Source organism: Anabrus simplex, chromosome 10 (genome assembly GCF_040414725.1).
Source record: "Anabrus simplex isolate iqAnaSimp1 chromosome 10, ASM4041472v1, whole genome shotgun sequence".
Classification (NCBI taxonomy): domain Eukaryota; kingdom Metazoa; phylum Arthropoda; class Insecta; order Orthoptera; family Tettigoniidae; genus Anabrus; species Anabrus simplex.
The window spans coordinates 32,104,006-32,129,953 of NC_090274.1; the positions used below are offsets into that span (position 1 = coordinate 32,104,006).

Below are 25,948 nucleotides of genomic sequence, written 5' to 3' on the forward strand. Positions count from 1 at the left end.
GATATACCAGGCCTATCGTTAGAAGGAACTAGAAGAGGTAACACCTGACATACCACAGGGACCCTGACTCGGTCAATCACTTCCGGTACCTGTGCTAGGCTCACTACACTATCAGACCTCCCTTGGTCGACTTTTGTTCCCATCTGACTCCCAACGGTATTAGAGATGCACGGCCTAGGAAGTCTTTAATTAAGCCCAGATCCATTTCTGGTAAGACCTACTGTTTACAATGCATTATGGGTTAGGACAAATTGTTACTTTTTTGACCTGTTATTGAAATTTATTGCTCAGTTGAGAAGTGTCTGTTCAAAAGGTGCTATTTTCACTTCAAATTTATTTTTAGTATTGTGTCCACATCCATTGCAGTATTTGAATACTATTTTATGTCATGAGCAATACAGACCAGGACACCCGATCATGGGTATGTTCCATGTGCCTCTTCTTTCTTTCTTTCTTTCTTTCTTTCGTTTTGGCCAACTGTGGACTACGTTAAGTCGATTTCAGCTGCTTCTGGGCTTTGATCTGCGCCCAGTAATCCTTCATTCTTTCACTCTGCAACCTTCTTCTCTCTTCTGTCCGTGGTGTTTGTGTCCGCAAACGTTTTCTTGGAAACTCTTTGTGTTCTTTATTTTCAACTTGTAAGTTTCCCTGCTGCTTATTTCCGATCCTTGTATTCCCATTTCTGTCAGGTCCTTCTTTACTTCCTGATGCCAGCATACCACAGTTTTCCTGGTCTCAAAAAACCTTACTATCTGGTTGGTCAGTCTTCCCGGGTCCTTTCTGTAGATAAACAACCTCCTACCACCTTTCATCATGGTTGCACGTCTGGTTTTTTTTCCCCACTGTAAATGGAAGGCCAAACCGACTCGTCCAGTTGACCGGGCTGTCGCAGAGTGTTATCACTGTTGATGTACCATGCAACATCAAAACGCAGGTTTACTCCGAGTCTTGTGAGATGTCTTGTTAGCAAGACACTGAGATGTTCTAGAGCTTCTCTAGTTTCCCATCCTTAGGCTACCAAACAACCTTAAATGAGGCTTAACATTGATTCCACTTACCTGTGCAACCTCCCTTGGCCAATTCTTGTTAACTCCGATGATATTAGGTTTGCAAGGTTTATAGAGTCTTATTTTCAGTCTCTTGGCCCTTCCCTCTCTTTTGCCACTCCTCCCTTATCCTGTGATGTGCACATTGCTAAGAAGAAATAAAATTAGAAGAAATGGGATTGATCAGGTAATATTTCTATTCTGCTTTCCAGCTCACTGTTTTTCATACGAAGGTTGGAACTTACAAATAGTGGCAATTATTTATTTACAACAGATACAAAAGAGTTACATGTTAGCAACCTTTACTGTCCTTCAGTGTAGTCACCAGTGTTGTGTATAACCCGTTGCCAGCGATGTAGAAGTCGTAGTATACCTTTAGCAAAACCTGTTCTGTTGATGGTGCGAATGGATCAGTCTACTGCCTGTCGAAACTGCAACAGTTCTGAAGCGAATAGCTTAATCTTCGGAATCAAATCAAAGAGCATGCACTTCTTCACTGACGCTCGTAAGACCATCATTGCAGGCTTTTACCCAATGTGCCACTGTTCTGTCAGGCAATGCAGATTCCCCGCAAGCGTCTTGAAGATCTTGATGACACTGTCATGCTGTACGACCTCTGGCACATTCACTCTTGATCCAACTCCGTTGTTCCTGTTTGGAAAACAGCGACGTTACGTTAGACCGCCAGCTCACAAGTGACCGTGTTTCTCTTGCTTGTTCACACGCAGGTGATGTGGGAAGGGCGAGTCCATTTGCTCTGAGGTAAGGTACGTATGTAACCAACGTGTGCTATCAGCCACAATATTATATTCTGTTGCATAGCGTCTCCACAGCAGTGTTGCCACTATTTAAGTTCCAACCCTCATATATATACACACACCTTTAGACAGTAAAATCAATAGCAAGTTAACAGATATATATGTGTATTTTAAAGCAGGAAACTTTTGTAAACCTAATTTTACATTAGATTCCTACCGGACAGAATAGAAATCTCAAAATAAATCCTTGAGCAACCAAGAGTACATTGTTTCTACAAACTGCCAAGATCACTTGACCATCTGTTATAAGTTCTCTGTGAAGGTCCCACACCTTGTTTGACTTACTTTGCAACAAAATAAATGCCTGGAAGTCTAAATGTGAAGAGATGCAGCAAGTACGGTATAAAAATTAATGTTTCCAAGACTTAAAGTGAAATTGGTTGGGAAAAGCCTAAGAGGATTGTATATCAGATAGATAATAATTATGAAACTGGCAGGAGGATGATCAAGTACTTGGGATGTATGCAGTGAGCTCGCAGCTGCGGTCAACAACATTCTGTAAGAAAGAAGTCTGCTCTCAGATGAATCTGTCTTTACACTAACCTGTTTCCAGACTGACTGCTGTGAGTGAGTGAAAATTGGGTACACATTCATAAATAGGAAGTAGACATGAACATGGGGGATTGATTGCTAGTACTAACAGGAACATTAACAGGAGGCAAGAAAAGCCAAGTTAAGAATGAACATGATGGTTGAAGTTAGTGGCGTATGCTGGGATCAAGACGTGGGCTACCGCTAGACTTAGGTTACCCCTTTTCAATAGTTGGTTTAGTGAGCTGCAGCCAACGGAGAAGCCTGCTGTGTTGTCAAGGCTGTTTCACAAGATACTGCCCTGGCCTTTGCCATTATCAATACTCAACACCTGATCAGTGGAGATGGTAGCCTAACGTTTAGCTAATTAAAGTCCTGTTTTGTGGCTAAATGGATAGAATGCTTGCCTTTGGTCCGATGGCCCGGGTTCAATTTTCAGAATCAACCCCCTCATACTGTTAATTCCCCTGGCTTTGGGACTGGGTGTTTATGATGTCTTTGCCATTCATTTTATCCTCATTAGGTCACCATCAAGTCTATACAGATGCCATGCAGCATTATTATTATTATTATTATTATTATTATTATTATTATTATATAAACAAGTAGAATTTTACAGTGGTCGTACCCATCATTCACTGATTAATTAGCTTCCTCGGGGGATCAGTGGTGGTGTCCAACCCATGATCACGGGTTCGATTCCAACCAACAAAAGAGAACATTAAACCTGAAAGAATGCATTTCATTTTAGCAGATCTCCCTATAAAAAGAAAACTATATTACTCCTATAGCAGCAGCCCTGCAGTGTCTTCCTACAAGAGAGGAAGTAAACGGGAGTGAAATACCAGCGGACTGTTATCTATATAATTAAGTCCGGTGAGGAAGTATGTACTATGAGTAACGCATGGTTGGTTGATAGCAGTGGTGATCTGGCGGAACAAAGTCTAGCACAGCTATCACCCCGGTCCCAGCACCTATCAGACATACGTCAGCAAGTCGCGTGAGGTGAGTCAAGGGGAGAGGAACGAAAGTCTGGGCTACTATATGAGTCTCCAATTCCTTGCTCTCAGAAATACGCACAATGTTTTTTCGCACTGCTTTCAAGTTTTGTAAATGGAAGAATGTCTCATATGCCTACATTATAACATGCTTTAGACTTCCAACATTCTGAATTGAGGTTTGAGCTGCATCGATAGCCTCTGTAGCCCTAAGTGTACGCCACTGGTTGAAACCAGCTTCAGCAGTGGCCTCGTACAAGACTGATGCAGGAGCCCAGGTTATGTACACAAATAGTACCATGGAGGGTATGTGGTGATGTTAAGACTCAGCTCAGCATTTGAAGCTCAGAGCTACTTGCAAATAAGGAGATTTGGAGGCACAAAGTTAATTCACAGAGGTTTGTAGACTGGTTGCTGAAAGGTGTTACATATGTAAAGCTGTATGCTTAGGGTTGTTCAATTGAAACATAGACTGGTGTTCAGAAATCTGCACCATGTGCATTGGTCACCATATACTACATCGCTACAATACTGATAATAGTTCCAAAGAGTCTACAAATAGTTGCCGCCACTATTTAGGCACCTGTCCCAAAGCTGAATTAGTTTCCTTATACAAGCATTTCCAACCATAGCCAAATCTGGTTAAACATAGCTTGTAACAGAATGTCAAAATGTGGCCAAACTGAGATTCGATCCCTTCACTGTCTAGAGAGACCTTTTATACATTTACCCATTTATTTTCTCACATTCTGAAGACCCATGAGAAATTACTCATTCCTTGAATAAAATTGTATAGAATACTTGCGTGGAAGGTACGTTTTACTTTGGCTTGTGCCAAGAGACAGAAATGGCAACACCATAATTAATATACACTTGTATAATTACTATTACATGAATTTGTCAGTTTTTATATGTGGTTAGGTATTAATATTGACAATCATCACTAGTAGTAGTAGTAGTAGGAGGGATATTCTTCGGGGTTTAGAATGTAGCTAAATTTTGATATTTGTAGCCGAATTTCCATGCACATGCAGCAAATTTTCTAGTCTTGAGGTTGGAAATACTACTGTATACCGTACACAAAGAATCCCCTTTATGGTGGAGGGGACAATAGAATACATCCACAATTGATCATAAAAGGAGACCCAAGGGGCTCTCAACTTGGTTTGGTAACCATGGGGCTTCTAGCTGAGTCTGACATTGCTTCCCCTTACCTGTGTCAGGGTCCTTTCTTTCATCTTTCCTATGTAACCTGCCTTGTTACCTTCCAGTCTTGATAGCATTAGATTTGCAAGGCCTAGAGTCTCTTTGATTTTTGCACCTTTTGGCAGATTCTAGACGTAAATTTCGCAGGGGGAGAGATTGTTATTGGAAGGAAGGTGATCCTTAAGAACACAACTAAAACAGCGCCTGTTGTGTTGGCAGCGAACAGACGTACTATGCTGTGGATTACAAGTACACTCAGTGACAGTTTTCCCTATCGAAGGAAGGTAACTTCTTGGTTAAGAATTAAAATATGCCGCATTGTGTTGGTTTGGACATAACCAATAAAAACTAATGCTGCTTCAATTCTTGCTCTAATTTGCGGATGCACGTCTCAGCTGACCTTGTTCTGAGCTGTTGCTAATAACAACAAATCATCTTTTGGCAGCTCCAGAAGGTTGGCGTTTGTGGAGAGACAGCTACAGCAAGCTATTAACCGAGTCAACAGACGGGCCCTGTAACATGATTTTTTGATTTTCAGCAGCGAAAACGTCAGTTGTACACTTCTGTCGACGTCGGCTTGTGCATCATGAACCAGAGCTCTGCTTGCGAAGCAGTGTCTTACCAGTGGTGGACACCTGCAGAATGTTGGGTCTCCATTTTGATAAAAGACTAACCTGGCAGCCACACATCCGTCAGCTGAAGCTTGCCTGCATGAAGAGACTCAACACACTTAAGTTTCTCAGCGGCACTTCCTGGGGGGTTGACCGTGCGGTGCTGCTTTGATTTTACACGGCAACAGTCCTCTCCCGAATGGGGTATAGTAGTGTAGCTCGTGGCTCAGCATCAAAATCTGAATTGAGCTTTTAGACAGTATTCACCATAGTGGAGTTAGGTTGGCAACGGGAGCTTTCCATACTAGCCCCATTCCCGGCCTACTCGCTGACGCGGGAGTTCCATCTTTCCGGATACGGAGGCAGCAGTTACTACTCATGTACACTGCCAAAATTCGTGAAATGCCGCTACTAGCAAACTATCAATGCATCTTTAGTACCCAATACCACCAGATGTATCAAGACCAGCCGAATGCCATACAGCCGGTCGGGTTTCGAATTGATAGCTTGTGTCGTGAATTAAATATAGATATCGGTGGTGGTCTTTAACAGACTTTTAGCAAGATACCTCCGTGGTTAGGTCCGCGACCGGATATACGTCTAGATCTACTCCGTGGACCCTAGGTGAGCATGGATTCCTCCATTTATCGGAGGTATTTCCAGGACTTTGTTCGCCAGTATCTGACCGCGAGACGTATCTTCACGGATGGTTCTAAAAGTGGAGGAAATGTTGGTTGCTCTTTAGTGACTGATGATATGAGCATGCAGATCTAGCTTCCTAGTGTAAGTAGCGTGTATACTGCGTAGCTTTACACCATCCTAAAAGCTCTGAAGTATGGACTGGGTGATAAAGAAACCATTTTCTTATGTGTACAAACTCGTTAAGTTCCGTGCGGTCTATTGAAACCTGTTTCTCGCAACACCCACGGGTGCAGCAGATTCATGACCATCTAGCTAGGTTAAGTGATGCTGGCATCAGAATCACTTTCGCATGGCTTCCAAGCCACGTTCGGATTGTGGGAAACGAACTTCCAGACGAAGCTGCAAAAGGAAGCGGTATCTTTACCTCCCGAGACCTATCAATGTATCTGCTAAAGATATTTGTTCTCAGCTACGTTGAACCATGTCGACGTCCTGGGAATTGTAATGGCTAGCTATTTGAACTCCCAACAAGCTGAGAGCAATTAAGAAGACAACTACCGTGTGGCGGTCCGCTCTCTAGCCTTCATAAAGAGAGGCCATGGTACTGTGTAGGCTGAGGATAGATCATGGACGATCTACGCACTCTTATCTCCTAAAGAGGGAAGACCCCCCCCCAGTGTGTTTTTGTGGTGCCGACTTCACTGTGGCCCACATCCTCAAAGAGTGTGCTGATCTCTCTGGCCTAAGAAGGAGCGTTGGCCTGCAGGAAGCACTCGAACGCATACTAGCTGATGACCCGGCTACTGTTGATCTCATCATCCGCTTAATGTGCAACAGTGGATTAATCAAGGGTATGTGAATTACAAGTGTACTGTTACTCAGGGAACAGAAGTTCCCTTTTGATTCGTTAGTAATTTTTAGGCCTAATTCAATAATTTTTTGCTTTATTTTGTACTGTGTTTCCAAATTCCTTCGTTGAATAAATAATTTTGTTTTATTTTAAATTTCTTGTCTACTAATTTGTTCAGAGAGGATGATCACCTAGTTGTACTTCCACTTAAATCAAACGCCAGCACCACAACCTGTCCCATCAGTAATTTTCAGTGTTGCCACTTCTATCCATGTCTCATGTGAACAATTCCTCTAAATATCAACCAACAATACTTCCTTTAATGAATTTTGATAGGCTTGGCCCATCACGGTTTCAACATTTACCTCATTGTCATTCATTAGCAACTTGCTAACGGCAAAATTTGAAATGCAAGGATTGTGATCCTCGCCAATAATATAAATCATGATATAACGTACCAACAGACATCAGTCATCTGACATTTCGTGTCCAGTGCAACGTGGCTCATGCACACGCAAATGCTTCTGCAGATTCCCACGATCGTTGAACCATTTTTTACAGGTGTCACATTCGTAAGTCTTCTCACCGGTGTGTACCAAAACATGTCTGGTGACCGCATCCTGTCTCTTGAATAACTTACCGCACACTGGACATTCGTGAGTTCTCTCACCTGTGTGCACGCGCAGATGAATGTTCAATGCGCTCCGACTCCTCACCTTCTTACCGCACACAACACACTCGGGCTGGCTTGCTGTTTTGTGGACTACTTTATGCTCCTTTAAACTATCAATATCTGGGAAAGATTCCTTACATATATAACATTCAAAACCAACTTTTCCAGAATGGATATTTAAATGTCTCTGCAGAAAGCGTTCATCAAGGAACTTCTTGGTACATATATGACATTCTGGTATTTTATAATCATTGTGTTTCATCATATGTCTCTTAAAACTAACACGATGGGAAAACTTGAGTTTACACGTCACACACTCGAACAATGGCTCGCCTGAGTGTACCAGCATGTGTGATGAAACGTTTGATGGTTGGGCAAACTGCTTGCCACATACTGGACATTCAAAAAGCTTCTCGCCTGTATGTAAGCGGGTATGAGTTCTTAAATTCCCACTCTGCGTGAACTTCTTTCCGCAGACAAAACATTCGTATTTGCGTTCTCCTGTGTGTATCCTTATGTGGATCGTTAGAGGACCTTTCTTCGTGAACGTCTTTGGGCAGTACTCGCATTTAAATACCTCTGATGGCTCTTCTCTGGTGTCATTCTGCTCGGGCACTCTTTTTCCAGATGAATTTAATTTTCTTTTTCTGGAAAAATAAAAAAACAATTTCTAATCAACAAAAGGGTGAAGTCGAAAAATCCATTATTTGAGCCTTCAAATAAACATGTTGAAAACAAAACTGAATGGTAATCAGCAAAACTTGTCACATTACAAGTATCTAGGGTGCTGGCTAAAACATGAATGGAGTCCGGATGTGAGAATCAAAAGCAGAATCTGCACTGCAAGAAGCGTGTTTCTAAAAGCAAAATATCTCGTGCGCAATAGTGACTTCCGACTGGAAACTCACTGTTGATAAGCGTACTGACAAGGCTGATTCACATATAACTATCTGTATATATAAAAACAAGAGTTTTGTCTGTACACTGCTCAGAATTGGAAAAGAATGGTATTTCTATATCGGTCATGTCCACAAAAACAAGGAAATGCATTTTTTACTTTTACGTAATTTCTGTCTGTATGTATGTACACGCATAACGAGAAAACGGCTGAAGAGAATTTAATGAAAATTGGTATGTAAAGTCGGGTGATGAACTGCTACAATCTAGGCCATAAATTATTTTATTAACGCTGAGTGAAATGGTAGTTTAGGGGAAGGCCTGAAATTTAATTCTCAAATATTTGTTAATAGTGGTCGTGTCTTTATGAAAATCGGTATGCAAAGTCGGGATAATAAGTCTATATAATCTAGGCCATAAATAATTGTATTCACGCTGAGTGAAATGGCAGTTTAGGGGAATCCCTAAAATTCAATTTTCAAATATTTAAATTATTAGTGGTCGTATCTTAATGGAAATCGGTAGACAAGGACAGGAAATAAGTTGCTACAATATAGGTTATACATAATTGTATTCACGCTGAGGAAAATGGTAGTTTTGGGAAGGCCTGAAATGTCTGCACATTGCTCAGAATTTGAAAAGAATGGTTTTTCTGTATCGGTCATGTGCACAGTAACAAGGAAATGCATTTTTTACTTTTCCGTAATTTATGTATGTATGTACACACATCATGAGAAAACGGCTTAAGAGAATTTAATTAAAATCGGTATATAAAGTCGGGTGATGAACCACTTCAATCTAGGCTACAAATTATTTTATTCACACTGAGTGAAATGGTAGTTTAGGGGAAGGCCTAAAATGTAATTCTCAAATAAGTTATTTATGTTATTAGTGGTCGTATCGATAAATATTACATAACTAACATAAATTTAGTTATGTCGTGCCAGGCTGAGTGGCTCAGACGGTTAAGGCGCTGGCCTTCTAACCCCAACTTGGCAGGTTCGATCCTGGCTCAGTCCGGTAGTATTTGAAGGTGCTCAAATATGACAGCCCCATGTCGGTAGATTTACTGGCACGTAAAAGAACTCCTGCAGGACTAAATTCCGGCACCTCAGCGTCTCCGAAGACCTTAAAAAGTAGTTAGTGGGACGTAAAACAAATAACATAATTATTATTATTAGTTATGTCGTAAGTTAGTGGTAGTTATGTAAGAAGTTACTTAATTTCCGATCACTTATGTCTTATACATTGTTACCGTAGGCTACTGCATATAATCACAGAGATATTCATGAATTTGAATTTTTGTTACTAAGTCCATATCAGCGCCGAGTCAAGAGAAAATGGGTAAACAGAATTTAGTGAAAATCGATATGTAAAGTCTGAGAATAAGGAACTACAGTCTACGACATAAATAATTTTGTAAGACGCCCTAATATCACAGAGTCGAAAGAAAACTAATGTGAAGGCCTGCAATATAGAAAACTCATAAACTTTATCAACAATAATATTACATTGACCATTGTTTGTTGTGATGAGCTTTTTCTCTTCTGTTTCCACTCATCCCCGATAGATAGGATTACTGCAGCGTACTGGGGTTTCTTAATTTGATTTACGTCGCACCGACACAGGTAGGTGTTATGGCAACGATGGGATTGGAAAGGAATAGGGGTGTGAAAGAAGCGGCCTTGGCTTTAATTAAGTACAGACTGGTGTGAAAATGGGAAACCACGGAATACCATCTTCAGGGATGCCGGCAGTGGGGTTCGAATCCACTATCTCCCGGATGCAAGCTCACAGCTGCGCGCCCCTAACCACACGGCCAACTCGTCTGGCCGTACCGAGTGTAACAGACTGCCTGTATATTGGCGGGAAGTAGCTGGGGAGTTAAATAATTTTCTTCTTTAACATGCTATTCCTCTGGTTCATACATTTTCTGATATTACTGGTACGTAACACACTGTTCATCATAGCATTCGAGCTATTCAATCCCTACTCTGAGGCACTGATTGGAATGAGTAGTATGCATATATAACGGAATAATGACAGAGGAATGTTCATGGCAGTTTGCGACCTGGTTATTCCAGCTCTGGAACTTTGCACTGTTAGATCGGCACTGTAGTAGTGTTCGTTGAAAGTGAGAAAGTGTGCGGTTTTTCATTTGATCGAGTATTTTATATGATAACATTGCTTTCAATCACTACATTCCTACGGACGTTTTTGTAATGACCTACCTTGAATTCAGTTAGGAAAACCACCAAGCCAGTCTTTCTGAGAATCCCGTAGCGAAGCACGGATACATCAGCTAGTTTTAAATATTTATGTACCGCATGGAAACTCACCGGTGAGTTGAGAAGTGTTACATGTTACCAGTGCTGCTTTACAGCGTCGAAGGACGGACATTAAGGACATTGTCATTGAACCAACCGTTGGTCACTGAAATGTGGATGTACCGAGAATGCTGAATGTTCATGAGTAGACTACATCACCAATGAGGACATATTTTGTTGAAGATTCCATCAGAGTGACAGTATGTTTGGTCATGCTGCAAATAACACTTTTTAGCTTCGTGAGGAAAGCATTGCAAACTACCTTACTTCTCATCCTGCCCAGTGCGGCTCAATATGGCGCTGCTATCTTTTTTTTTTTTTTTGGCTCTGTTTGAGGATGCCACTAGTCTCCAGTGCTGATGACTTGAGAAATACATATAGACTTCATATCCATAATTTCATTAATAATAATAATAATCATGCAGGGGCCGATGACCTTCGATGTTAGGCCCCTTAAAACAACAAGCATCAGCATCATCATCATTGCATGACCTCAGCTACTGTGTCAGCATTTTGATTTAACATCATCTAGGCTGCCAATCTGTCAATTTTGATGTTCCGTTTTAATCCCCGAGAGACAGTAATCCAGATATCTTTTGAACAACAAATGGGTGAGTTTGAACTGAACGTGTCACCTGAGATCTTTTATATGCCAACATTGTACAACATGCTTTGTCAAAGTGACTTTTTTCCACCCTTCAAAAATAACTACCTCTGCTGGGTTTGAACCCGCAATCATGGGATCCGGAGGCAGACACTCTACCACTGATCCACAGAGGGAGCATTTCATTAAATACACATCAGAGAAAAATAAATGCCACTCAAATTGATACACTACCATGCTTTATAACAAATGCATCATCCAGCTGTGTTTGTTGGGACAAATATTTACTGCAGAATACATGCAGAGAATGAAACGTGCATCTTTACAAAAATGCACCATTTGCTCTGCTGCAGAGATTCAATTCTTTAACAACTCGTAAGCCAAAACGTGCGATTGCTTCATTTGAACAACCACAAACACCACCAACTTGAGTCAGAATCAAACTCACTATCTTGATAATAGAAAGACAGAACACCACAGAGCTCAGCCTTGCACTGAAGGCTTCAATAGTTACAAAAAGACTTCAATCCTTGGACACTGACCAAAGCTTCATAAGAAACTTTAATTGTAAGTTTACTGAAAGTTGCTAGGGACCTCAGGAATAGACCAAGTGACCACTGCACAAGCATAGCAATGTTAACCCTGTCTCGCGCATAGGGTATTTAAATGCACGTCACATCCTGACAGGCCACTTAAAGCTTCAGTCCTCAAGCTGCATAAAAACACTATTGTTTAAAAAACCCCAAAATTAATCGGTATTTCAAAACAAAATTTTACATTAATAAATAATACTTCCTACATGAAAAATATTTTTTTACCTGATCAGTAGTTTTTCAGCTGGTTGTGCCTGACTATCCAAAATATGAAGAAATTTTGATATTTGTAACAATCATCGAAAATAATACACTGACTGACAGAGCAAATGCATAGAAGGAGTGGTTCGAAAGGGATGAAAGTTGGGGAAACAACAGAGACGGCACGGACGAATAATTGATGTTTATTCCAAACCGATATGCAGGTTACACAATGCGCACGGCATCGACTCAGTAGGATGTAGGACCACCGCGAGCGGCGATGCACGCAGAAACACGTCGAGGTACAGAGTCAATAAGAGTGCGGATGGTGTCCTGAGGGATGGTTCTCCATTCTCTGTCAGCCATTTGCCACAGTTGGTCGTCTGTACGAGGCTGGGGCAGAGTTTGCAAACGGCGTCCAATGAGATCCCACACGTGTTCGATTGGTGAGAGATCCGGAGAGTACGCTGGCCACGGAAGCATCTGTACACCTCGTAGAGCCTGTTGGGAGATGCGAGCAGTGTGTGGGCGGGCATTATCCTGCTGAAACAGAGCATTGGGCAGCCCCTGAAGGTACGGGAGTACCACCGGCCGCAGCACATGCTGCACGTAGCGGTGGGCATTTAACGTGCCTTGAATACGCACTAGAGGTGACGTGGAATCATACGCAATAGCGCCCCAAACCATGATGCCGCGTTGTCTAGCGGTAGGGCGCTCCACAGTTACTGCCGGATTTGACCTTTCTCCACGCCGACGCCACACTCGTCTGCGGTGACTATCACTGACAGAACAGAAGCGTGACTCATCGGAGAACACGACGTTCCGCCATTCCCTCATCCAAGTCGCTCTAGCCCGGCACCATGCCAGGCGTGCACGTCTATGCTGTGGAGTCAATGGTAGTCTTCTGAGCGGACGCCGGGAGTGCAGGCCTCCTTCAACCAATCGACGGGAAATTGTTCTGGTCGATATTGGAACAGCCAGGGTGTCTTGCACATGCTGAAGAATGGCGCTTGACGTGGTGTGCGGGGCTGCCACCACTTGGCGGCGGATGCGCCGATCCTCGCGTGCTGACGTCACTCGGGCTGCGCCTGGACCCCTCGCACGTGCCACATGTCCCTGCGCCAACCACCTTCGCCACAGGCGCTGCACCGTAGACACATCCCTATTGGTATCGGCTGCGATTTGACGAAGCGACCAACCTGCCCTTCTCAGCCCGATCACCATACCCCTCGTAAAGTCGTCTGTCTGCTGGAAATGCCTCCGTTGACGGCGGCCTGGCATTCTTAGCTATACACGTGTCCTGTGGCACACGACAACACGTTCTACAATGACTGTCGGCTGAGAAATCACGGTACGAAGGGTGCCATTCGCCAACGCAGTGTCCCATTTATCGTTCGCTACGTGCGCAGCACAGCGGCGCATTTCACATCATGAGCATACCTCAGTGACGTCAGTCTACCCTGCAATTGGCATAAAGTTCTGACCACTCCTTCGTGGTGTTGCATTTGCTCTGTCAGTCAGTGTACTTTGGCCGTAACGTGTTTGGAAAGAAGGGCTCTCTCAGATCAATTTTCCTTGACATGAGGGTATCTGTCCACTCCTAAAATGAATAAAATTCCCAGATGTGACCACATTACTTCTAAAGTAGTTATTATGTGGGTGAGGAGATGTATACTGAGGAGCTTTCATGCATAGCAATTCTTTTTCCATCGCAATTTAATTCACTAAATCTTTGTCTAGGGAAATTTTTGGAAAATGAGAATGGGTCAGTTTTGTGTCTCATATCAATTTTTTATTCTGGAATTACCTGGAAATGTAGCTATTGTTGAAAAATGTCACTGCCTATCTTTGCAGCCGATGTGTAAAGCACTATGGATGTAGTCGTGATATTTTCACTTTCACAATCGCCGGGACGGGGATCACTTTCTATCCCTACAGTATGATACACTGCTGTCAAGCTATTCTAAATCTGGAATTATAATTTCATTGCAAAATTTCATCATCTGCGCAAATGTACTTTACTACACTTTCAAGATGTTCCGCTAGAATATGTCAACACTTATTTCGTGAAGCAATGGTGGCAGTGAACTGAAAATGAAATATTTGACTAGTGTTTACCTTGTTCAGGGATTCTAACAGATGCACGTTTAAGGTCAGACTTTTGGAGCCTCACAAAAAGAAAAAAATAATATTATGAACATGGACACCAGAGCACTAAAACAAGCCAATGCCAGGGGACACCTGGGTTAGCCCAAGTCAGATAAAGATTTAAATGACGAAAATTGAGTGAGATCATCAAACAAAGAGACCTGAAGTCTTTGGGCACATAACAAAGAATAATGGAAAACTTTGTATCTCTTTATGCAATGGAAGATCTAGAGGAAAGGGCCAGGGGTTCAACTGCTAAGGACAATTATTCTTTTCACTAGAGTCTTGAGGATGATGGTCAAAATCGCAAGAATGTAACGCTTCTCTCCATGCGTGTGCCAAGTGCGAGCTTAAGTGGACAGGTTCAATCTCAGCTCAGTCCGGTGGCACTTACAGGTTCTCGAATATGCCAGCCTTGTGTCTGTAGGTTCACCAGCACATAACAGAACTCCTACAGGACAAAATTCTAGCACCTTGGTACATCTGAAAACCATAAAAATAGTTAGGACATAAAGACCATTATTATTATTATCATCTCTCTATGCATGTGTGCAAATTACAACATGTGTAACATCCTCATCTTCCATTACTTTTCCTGTGGGTATGAGATGTGTTGCACATGTGCCAAGAGACATCTGTGGCTCCAAGTAGCCTGTGCAGTGGCCTTCACTATTTCCACTAACCATGTGTCTTGCTAAGTGTGCTAGCTACCAAATGATTAACCCAAATTGGCACACTGTGGCAAAATGCTGACAACCAAGAATGAGATAGCAGACCAATGAGGTAACAGACCAATTATATTGGAATTATGAATGTACTCATTAAGGACAAATATTTCAAGTTCCCTATGCAAATTGAAATCTGTATCATAAAACCAATAATAAAAGAAAAATGTAGAGTATGTTTGAAAGAGTGTGTTTTGATCTTAGAGCCATGTGCGTGTTCTCGAGAAAGTATTGAATATGATGATCGAATTGCGCTGATATCTGAAAGCACTTGCTGATTTTGTATTCTGTTCAGTCTTCTCTGGATGTATTGTCTCAAAAAAAAAAAAAAAAAAAAACCCAAGTACAAATCTATATCTGATGCTGGAAAAATATGATAGAGAGTGGAAAAACATTCAAATGCTAAATATATGAAGAACTGCTTGCAACCTCAATTTTTTAAACAATTCAGGAGCTTCCAAATGTCTAAACTCCAGAAACACGTCTTGTAAATAGTGATACATCTTGATACACACTACAATGGAACTTCTAGTCTGTAAGATACTTCTCTGATGATCAATCTGTTTGAGTTTCAAACATAAAAGTAAAGTCACAAATTCAATTCTAAAATAAAGGTTTGCACTTACTCATTAGTAGCAGGAGTGCGGTTGCTACTTGATCCATCAGCAGTTGCGTCTTCCTGCAACAAAACATAGAAATACATTTCAGGGTTGAATCCTACTGCACACCAAGTGGTTTAACGGCGCACTAACATATCCAAGGTTTTCAGCGACGCAAGGTTGAGAACGGGAACCATCATGAGGGGAAAACAAATTCTAACGAGGCTATTGCAGTCACAAGTTTTGACATATGTGCCGTGTGATAGGTATAGTAAAAAACAAGTGCCTGGTCAGTATGGGTTTGAAATTTGATTTCTTAATTACACATCTTCACAGGTTACAGTGAAGTTCCAAATCATTTTCCATCTCTGGGGGAGAATATGTACTCAGCGGCGAGAGTTTGCCTCACAACGCTCGGCCGCCTTAACTTTGAGACACTTCTAACAAGCCTTTTGACTCTCGACATTGGAGATTAAAGCTGTTTTATTATCTCAAATACGTTTTGGATAATTTTGAAGCTATTTGTTGTCCATATCTCATGACACTTTACAAAAGAATGAAATTCTTCCCACTTCTTCTCATACATTCGTACATGTAAAACCTACAGAGATGAATCACATGACGTGTCACCACGGTGGAGTCCAGAGCTACACTAATTTGATAGTTGTACCAGGCCAGCCTGTATTGGTAATTTCAGAGATGGGATGGAAATAGCAGGCAGGCTATTTTCCTGTGTTCTAGGAAAGTTAAGACTTAACATGATTTCCTGACTCCACAGAGTGCATCCTTGTTCATGATGTGATCTACATGTGGGATCTTGAAAAGAAATTGTTCCCTAATGGGAACTTAATTTTTGAAATAAAAGAATATCTTGCCACTTGTTTCTTTTCACCTACTTCTTTTTAAAACCACAGCGCTACATCCCTAATGGGGCTTGGCCTACCAAGCGACCCCTGCTTAGCCCAAAGGGCAGATTACGAAGTGGCAGACTATTGGTCGAACAATTGTGTCGGCTGCTATTCCTGGATTTTTCGACCGGGGTCACTATTGCACATGACATATGATGAATGAACCTAAAATTACCTCTCAGATCAAGTTAAAAATCCTCAGCCTGGTGGAGAATAGAACCTGGGACTTCTGGTAAGAGGCAGTCTCGCTGCCTCTAGACGACAGGGATGACCCACTGCTTATTATAATAATGATCATTAAACTTCAGCTTATCTGCTCACAAACCTACATACATAAATTAGAAAGATCACAGTACAGTGAGGAAAGAATTTAGTTTGTTCCCAAAATGTAGTGGAAAGTCTGAGAAGAACACAAAAGCAATATTCATGATGAGGTGTTTCAATAGAATTTTCCACACACTTAATAAATAAAATATACTAATGTGGTAAAACCTGCTTAATTCAAAATAACATCTAATTTGAAGTACTTTTTTAAGTCCCTGGAATACAAATATGCTTTTACATGCAATTTGAATTGCTTAATTCAAAATACAGATAATAAATCATCAGTTAAACAACTGTGCTGAGTTTATAAGTGAAAACTGATGAGTTTTAATTTGAAATTATCAATAAACTGCTATTTTCTTACATAATAATCGTCGCAATCATGGCCCCTTTCTTCTTTTATTATCGATGCAAATTGTTTGATTATCAGTTCCCCAAGCGAGGGTTTCATTAAATGCGTGTACACTAAAATATTTGTAAATGTTGGTTCTTTATAAATACAAATGGAAAATTCTACACTTATGTTCATTATTATTTGAGAGAAAACAAAATTACACTCTCTGTGCCCATGCGTGCATCATCTTTATACAAAGTAAAGAGTTACCAAATTAAATTATTTCCTAAAATCTGTAGGCAGCGAATACATGCAACTCCTTACAAGTACATAAGTTGATATTTTAAAATACTTTCTAAACCTGGAAATTAGTGACAGCTCAATGTTTTCCGCCAGTTGTTTGTGATATTGATTTGTTTCAACAACCACCAGCTGCACCAACTCCTGGTAGAATAGTTTAAAAACATTAACGATTTTGTGGCTGTCATCAAACACTACTTGGCTCCAAGAGTCTGTCACAGTTACTTGAAAGTCTGGTGGAGAAAAGTCATCCGTCCGCCACGGAAATAGTGATGACATAGCTTTTGAACTCACTGTGTCTTTCTTCCTTTGTTTAGAACAAGACACTTTTTTCTCACTTACAAATACTCTCAATTTCAAAGTCGCTTTACAATTCATTAAAATCATCATCATTATCATCATTTTCCGCTGTGGTTAATAAGTGAAAGATTCTTTGATCCAAAATAACACCGCTGCGAGAGCAACTAGCTTGTTATTCCGCCATGCTTGTTTACATCACAGATGAGATCCACAGACGTCTACAAAAAGCTCTGTTTAAGCCGTGATCAATTAGTTCTACATAATGCCCAACAGATGGCAGAACATGCCACAGATCGAATCAAGAGCTCGAGAGTGAACCGGGAAACTCAAAAAAATTGAAGTTCTCACACACCGTCTATAGATGGACGTAGCAGTGGTGGACCGGCTGCATCAGCTCATCGGGTTAAAACAACAGGAGAATATTGAAGCACAAGCTATGCAAGGATAGAATACTGATAAATGAATGAGAATTGGAGTGGCTTAGGCATTTTTGAAATAACCACCACCTTCTTGATGGCAAAGATCAAAAAGCTAAAGTGAATGAGTTGACATTAAAGCTAGGGCTAGAATGGCGTTGTTTGAATGGATGGCTCCAGAGATATCAGGAGCAGCATAACACAATGTGACAAGCTGTGTGTGAGAACAAGTAGAATCTACTATATAGCAGATGTCGAACGATGGCGAGAAAAATGGACTCGTATGCAGTGAAGAAAGTTTTTGTAAGTGTTCTGGTGGGAAATCATATAAAGATAGGAATACTGTCCTGATGTGCTGCAATTCTGATGGAAGTGAAAATGAACTCCAATAGGGATAGGAAAATTTGAAAATCTGCAGTGTTTCGAAAACAAGTATTTTCCTTGCATTCACAGGCAAATTGTTTAAAGCCTGGCTGATTTGCATAAAAAGGAAAATGGCCTGCAAAAACAGAAATATTCGTCTTCGGTTAGACCAGCGTGCTCCACATAAACACAACCTGACCTTAAACAATGCTTGCCTTTTGTATCTTCCCGCAAATACGACCAGCTATCTATACCCTCTTGACCAGAGCAGCCATTCTGCTTTTAACTGCAGGTACAGGAAATGATTGCACCAGTTCCTTCTGGGAGGAATCTCAAGAAATATTCCATCAACAGAAGTACAAAAATGGAATATTATCGATGCTATTTGCAGAACTGCTGTTGTATGAGATGCTATTTCTTCTACAGTCATCTTGAACTGTTTTGCCCAGAAAAACAAGATCTGATTGTAACTAATGATGATGAAAATTGGCACTCATTAGTGACTTTCTTTAAAGTCAGTAGGCTTGACTGATTTAGTTTACAATATTTCTTGCCTTGATTACATCTACAAAAACTTCCTTTTATGGTGCTTTTCCAGCTTTTTAAAATTCTATATATTGTTGATCACTGTGAATTTATGTTGATGCTATACTATGGATTTTTAATGCCTTTGCATACTTGTCATGCCTTTGCTGGTGAGACCTATAGGAGCCGTCAATTTTATTACTACAACTATCAATATACGAGCCCCTGGAATATCACTAGACCAAACACCTTTATTTGTATGGGCTGTAGCCATTACCGCTCTTCTTCTCCTCCATGTGCGTCTTCTGGTATAGGCTAGAACAATTTTATTACTTTCATTGACCTGTCTCAGTCTTATCCTTTATCATTATAGAACCCCTTTAGTCAGCCGGGTAGGGCGAGTCTTATCCTTGGCTTTGACAATATGAAAGTGACTGAGGTATGAGCAATGCTACTAATGCCATTCCTCATGCAGCCAGTTCCTGCTATGAATGGTGTGAAATTTTGCTCATACGATCAGTTGGTGCATGCGTTTCAGTGGGCTTGGTGGACTAATGTGTAATAGCAACCTCTGGTTCAGTGAGGAAAGCAGTGGAAAACTACCTTACGGCTCATTTCCCTAGTATGCCTCTTCAGTGATGCCTAGGCCGTCCATAACAGCTAATGGTGGAGCTGTTGAGGATCCAACAAGCCTTCTGGCTAAGGACTGAACATACATACATACATACATACATATGTTACATACCCTGTTTCAAGGTTAAATAGCTGCCTGCTATCAATAGTGCTGGCCTCAGTAAGTGCATGAAAGTTGATATTCAAAACTGAGATTTAAACTTTGGAAATCTGACTGATGCTAACATTGCTGGTGAATATGTTTCTATGTACATTGAATTCTCCAGGTTTTCTCCAAACGTAAAGCATTATTATTTTTTGAAAACGGTTCATAGAAAATAATAGATAAGTAAAATTAAAAATCCACCTTTCCTTTACTAATATTGAACTAAATAAGCTATAACATTTACCTGGAACTAGTTTCAATGCTGGTGAGCATCATCTTCAGCCAAATATGAGAAAAATATACATATCATCATTAAATCAATGCACATATAAACACTCTTAATATGGGACTTACGTATGTATGTTCAGTCGTCAGCCCTAACGCTGGTTGGATCCTCAACAGCTCTGCCATCAGCTGTCATAGATGGCCTAGGCATCACTGAAGAAGTGTACTAGGAAAATGAGGAGTGGGGTAGTTTCCCGTTGCTTTCCTCACCGAGCCAGAAATTGCTATTACATATCAGTCTGCCAAGCCCACTGAAATGCATGCATCAACCGACCCTATGAGCAACATTTTCACACCATTCATAGCAGGGACTGGCTACATGGCATTACTAGCATCACTCATACCTCAGTCACTTTCATATTGTCAAAACCAAGGATAAGACTGAGACAGGTCAATGAAAGTAACAAAATTGTTCTAGCCTATACCAGAAGACATAGTGCACTGTAAACACTAGGTCCAGCCAGCAAAGGCATGGGACTTATGATGCCCCTAAAAGTATGTGGAGAATAAAACTTCAAATAATCACAATTTCAAAATCTTGAAGTCATGAACAGAACGACACTTAACACAATATAATTCTTTTCACTCAAGTTAGAACTTTGAAAGTATTGAGTTCGACTTATAACTGTAAGATTCTCAAATAAATAAAAAGTCTTACAATAAATGAAATGTTACACAAGTCACACCACATATAGAGTTTCTCTGTAAATATGACAGTCACAATTAGGACGACACTTTATATTATTTTACACAATATGGAATCTTGAAAATCCTGAGTTCTATTTAGAGTAGGAAGAGTCTCAATTTAAATAAAAGGTCTTGTCACAATTGATCAGAAACAGAAATGATGAAACATGTATAAAGTTTCTTTATAAACATTAAACATTTTTCAAGAATAATTTTAGTGTTTATGTTTTAGTTTAATATTAATTTTTGAAAAGGCAGATTTTTAATTTTACTTGCCTATTATTCTCGGTTCAATACGGACTTAAAAATGAAATTCTTAAATTTAAATCACAGCATCGTAAATGCTCTCACGCAGAAGGCTTTATGGTGTTCTCATTTTTATCTCACAAACAATGTTACAAATTTCACCTTGGCTGTTGCCACTTTAGACAGACTGAATTGCAATGACACTTACACATTCAAGTGGAGTACAGTAACAGTGAATTAACCTATTATTTTTATTGCACCTATTTGTTACCAATCACATTGAGAAAACAGGATTGCTTGTACTGTGTCACGCAGCTGTTTTATTTCTTGTGCACTGTGTTGCAATGAAATTGAAAATTAGTCAAAAAATCCATGCACTGTCTTAGGTGCACTAAATGAATGTGTGAACAAAAATGCCACTGTAAAATACAACCTGTGACAAAGTTCGGAGAATAGTCCTGTACTATCTACATAGATGAATAATGCACGACAGTGACCTTCCTGTCCTTCAAAGTAGTCTCCTCCCATAATTATGCACTGTTGAGATCGGTGATACATGTCCTGGAAACTTTGCAAGAAGGCTTCCTTTGGGACGGTGTTCAAAAGCCTCGTCACGTCTAGTTGGATGTCAGGAATACTGTCAAATCTCTTTCCTAATACCAATATAAATGGTCCGTTATTGGACATTATAAATTTTCCAGCTAACTCATTCCTGGTTGCCAGCGTTTCACCCCCGTGTGCTAGGTTGGGCTCGTCAGTTGGTACCTAGCACACCTACCAAGACGCATGGTTAGTGCATACCGTGGAGGCGACTGCGAAGGCCACTTGGAGCCACCGGCAGTGCCAGTGCACTATGAGAGACTGTCTCATTACCAAAAATTGATGCCTGCTTGGCCATCAGACGATATAGATGACGATTCCCATATAATGTCCAATAACGGACCATTTATATTGGAATTATAAATTCACCCATTCGGTACAAATATTTCAGATTCCCTATGGGAATCATCTCATCTGATGGCCAAGCACGCATCAATTTTTGGTAGTGAGACAGTCTCTCATAGTGCATTGGCACTGCCGGTGGCTCCAAGCGGCCTAAGCAGTGGCCTCCACAGTAAGCACTAGCCATGTGTCTTGGTAGGTGTGCTAGGTATCAACTGATGAGCCCAACCTAGCACACGGGGGTGAAACGATGGCAACCAGCAATAAGTTAGCTGGAAAATTTATGTCTAATAACAGACCATTTATATTCGCATTATAAATTACTCATCCGGGACAAATATTTCAGATTCCCTATTGGGAATCGTCATCAATATCAAATATCTTTCCTTTCAAAGCGAGTTTGAGTCGTGGGAATAGGAAGAAGTCTGGGGGACTGAGATCTGGTGAGTATGGGGGATGTTCAAGTTGCACCATCCCCTTTTTTGCATGAACTGTTTTCGATGATATTGGTTGTGTGGGCGAGCATTGTCATGAACAAAAAACCATGAACTTTGTTCTGCGTACTGGGGTCGTACCCTGCGTACACGTTTCATGAAAAGAGTCAAAATTTCAGTGTACCATGCAGCATTCAACGTCGTTCCGGCACATAGAAATTCCTTGTGGAAAAAGGTGATGAGCATCGTTTTGATGAGTGACTTTTCGGCTCTGACATTTTTCCGACTAAGGGATCCTGGAGAACGCCATTCCTTGCTTTGCCGTTTCATTTCAGGGTCTTACCTGAGACATCAGATTTCATCCTCAGTGACAATACAGTTCAAAAAATCCGCCGTTTGTACAAAATCCTGTGAAGCCTCTAAACGTGCCTGCTTCTGATCGTCAGTCAAGTGATGTGGCACAAGACGAGACCACGTTTTCCTCTTCCTTAACTTCGGGGTAACGATTTGTCGCACGGATTCACGGTTAATCTTCAGTTCATCTGCTATCATGCGCACAGTTAATCGCCGATCGTTTGGGATGTTTTCGCCATTGACGGTGGTCGCCCGTCTTCCGCTACGGGGGTTGTCAGAAACAGTTTCTCGGCCTCTTTGAAAGCGAGCGAATCACTCATACACACACTTCAAGGATAGTGCCTGATCTTCATAAACACGTACGAACATCGCATGCGTTTCTTTCGGTGTCCTGCCAAGCTTAAAACACAACTGTACATTGCTCTTTTGGTCGTTCATGTTCCTGTTCGCAGTTCAGAACCAACTGTGTCAAACAGGTCTTACACGGCACACACGATTGCTCAACTGAACAACGTTGGGAGCAGGTGGTCAAAACATGCTGCTGCGCAGGTGCAGCATTGTGTGTTGCCAGGGTTACCAGATCGACCGTTCTGACTTCATTCACCGAATTTTATTGTCACAGGTTGTACAACAATGTCAAATGATTAAATGTTCAACAGGGTCTTGTTACATGATTAAAATAATTTTGTGTAATTAATACTTCATTGGCAAGAAAACACTGGAGTTTCAGATTGCTGATTAATTCGAAATAGCATAATTCAAAGTCCAATTTTTGAGTCTCAAATACTTTGAATTACTGTATATACAGTAGTTGCCTTACCTCAAGAATCAATTCACAGATTTCTGGTTCAATCTTAACTTCAACTTCAGCAATACTCTCCACCTCGGAGAGAGATCCCTGGAAAGAGAAGTGAAAATTCTTAATCGTTGTCAGTTATACATGCACTTTCCCGAACCAATCCCAGTCAAATCTTTTGGGAAGTGGTCAAAATAGCGAACAGATCTTCATATATTGTGGAGGAAGTCCTTTTGCATTTTCATGTTTATCCTTGCCTGTCATTTCTGGAGTTTATTCCTCATAGTCTAAATCAGAACTAAGTTTTCAGTAAGCGTTAAGTAGCTGAAAAATGGTACAAGAAGAATAAAAGGTTATGCTTATGTTTCATAGATCTGGAAAAAATGAAATGGCGTATGGCTTTTAGTGCCGGGAGTGTCCGAGGACATGTTCGGCTTGCCAGATGCAGGTCTATTACAGACTATGAATCTCATGTTAGATCCATATTGACGATTGAACATCATACAAAATTGTACAAAATTATTTTAATATCCTCCTAGTCAATACTATGACACTTTTTACGTCCAATTAAGACAAAACTTTACACATACATAGACATGTTTTGACCTGGCATTGGGTCATTCTCAGTAAGACATATATAATTAATTTTTAAAATCGGACACACAAAATGGAATGTTAGCTAAACATTTATTTAGTGTTACCTGGCCCGCTTATATCACCATAGTCAGAGAATACGGATACAAGCAGACAACATAACACTATAAATTAGATGGCTCTACTTCAGTAATGCTTATATGTATCAGCTCATGTTGGAACATAACAACTAAGCTAACAGTTTCCAGATACTAGCTGAACCACACCAAGGGACAACAAAAACATTGAAACAGAAAGACCTCTAGCTCAAGACTGTTTTAACGATTACCATTTCACAGTTTTTAACTTTCATCATGCTTTTTAAGAAAAACTTTTTAACTTACATTTCATTTGTGTGTCTGATGTTTTTAATTCATTATATATGTCTTACTGAGGATGACCCAATGCCGGGTCGAAACATGTCTATGTATGTGTAAAGTTTCATCTTAATTAGATGTATAAAATATTATAGTATTGACTAGGAGGATATTAAAATAATTTTGTAAGTAAGAAGGTGCAGGTCTTTTGATCTGACTCCCGTAGGCGACCAGCGCGTCGTAATGATGAAATGACAATGAAGACGACACATACACTCATCCCCCATGCCAGCGAAATTAACCAATGATTTAAATTCCTAACCCTGCCGGGAATCGAACCCGGAACTCCTGTGACCAAAGGCCAATACGCTAACCCTTTAGCCATGGAGCTGGACATAGATCCACAGAAAGTGTGACACTGTATGAAGGGAAAATATGTTGGCCTTTCTGAGTGATTATAGAATCAGGGGTACATTGTTTTCGGCAATTAAAGACATTTATTATAATCATCAGGTCGATGTGAGAATAGATCACAAAATGAGTTCTTTGCATGTATTAAATGCCATATTGAATTCCATATTGGTGTCGACTAATCACATTATAACAGATGTACGAGCATAAGTCAATAAGTATCTGCAATCAATTTTTATAATTCATTACAAAAAGAGTACACGCTTTTTATTGATGTCATTTTTCAACATAGTCACCCTGCGCACGTGGTCCACCGTTTCACAAGCTTTCTGTTTCCCTCTGCAAAAAACGTTTTTGGTTGCGCAGCAAGCCACGTATACACCGCGTCCCTCACCTGTTGATTGGAGCTGAATCAACAGCCTCTTAGAGAATTTTTAAGTGGACCAAAGAGATGGTAATCCAATGGAGCAAGATCGGGACTGTACGCAGGATGCTTCAACACCTCGAAACGCAGCATCTGAAGAGTTTGTGTTGTGTGGGCAGCGGTATGTGGACGTGTATTGCCATGTAACAAAAGAACTCCTTCCGACAATCGACCTCTGCGTTTGTTGCGAATTGCAGGTTTCAGCTTGTTTACTGTAACATTCACAGTTTACTGTTTCCTCCTTTTCATGGTAATGCTCCAGGATTGACCTTTGAGAGTCCCTAAACACTGTGAGCATCACTTTTCCTGCAGAAGGTTGACCCTTAAATTTCTTTTTGAGTGGGGATCCAGAATGCTTCCATTTCATGCTGTGACATTTGCTCTGTGGATCGAATTGGTGAACCCATTTTTCATCTGCAGTTTGATCTGTTTTAGAAACGTTTCACCTTCGTTAGCATGACAGTCCAGTAGATGCTGACAGATTCTCACACGATTGTGCTTCTGCTCTTCATCGAGTTGTTTTGGAACCCATCTCGAACAGACTTTGTGAACGTTAAGTCTGGCATGCATGATTCCATACGCAGAACCATGGCTAATGTGCATATGGTTTGCCACGTCATCAACACTCACTCGCCGGTTATTCAGGATCATATCACGCACTTGTTCAATACTGGCATCAGTTACGGCTGCAGATGGACGCCC

The 25,948-nt window shown here is 40.8% G+C and overlaps 1 protein-coding gene across 1 annotated transcript; it reads right to left on the bottom strand.

The window, feature by feature from the left end:
• Positions 1-1,835: 1,835 nt before the first annotated feature.
• LOC136881782 (zinc finger protein OZF) lies at positions 1,836-25,613 on the bottom strand. The gene is made up of 4 exons (XM_068229322.1): positions 25,479-25,613; positions 23,486-23,563; positions 15,497-15,549; positions 1,836-8,022 (listed from the first exon to the last, which is right to left on the bottom strand). The coding sequence occupies exons 1-4, from the start codon at positions 25,611-25,613 to the stop codon at positions 7,170-7,172; spliced, it is 1,119 nt and encodes a 372-aa protein (XP_068085423.1). The 3' UTR covers positions 1,836-7,169.
• Between the last annotated feature and the right edge of the window lie 335 nt (positions 25,614-25,948).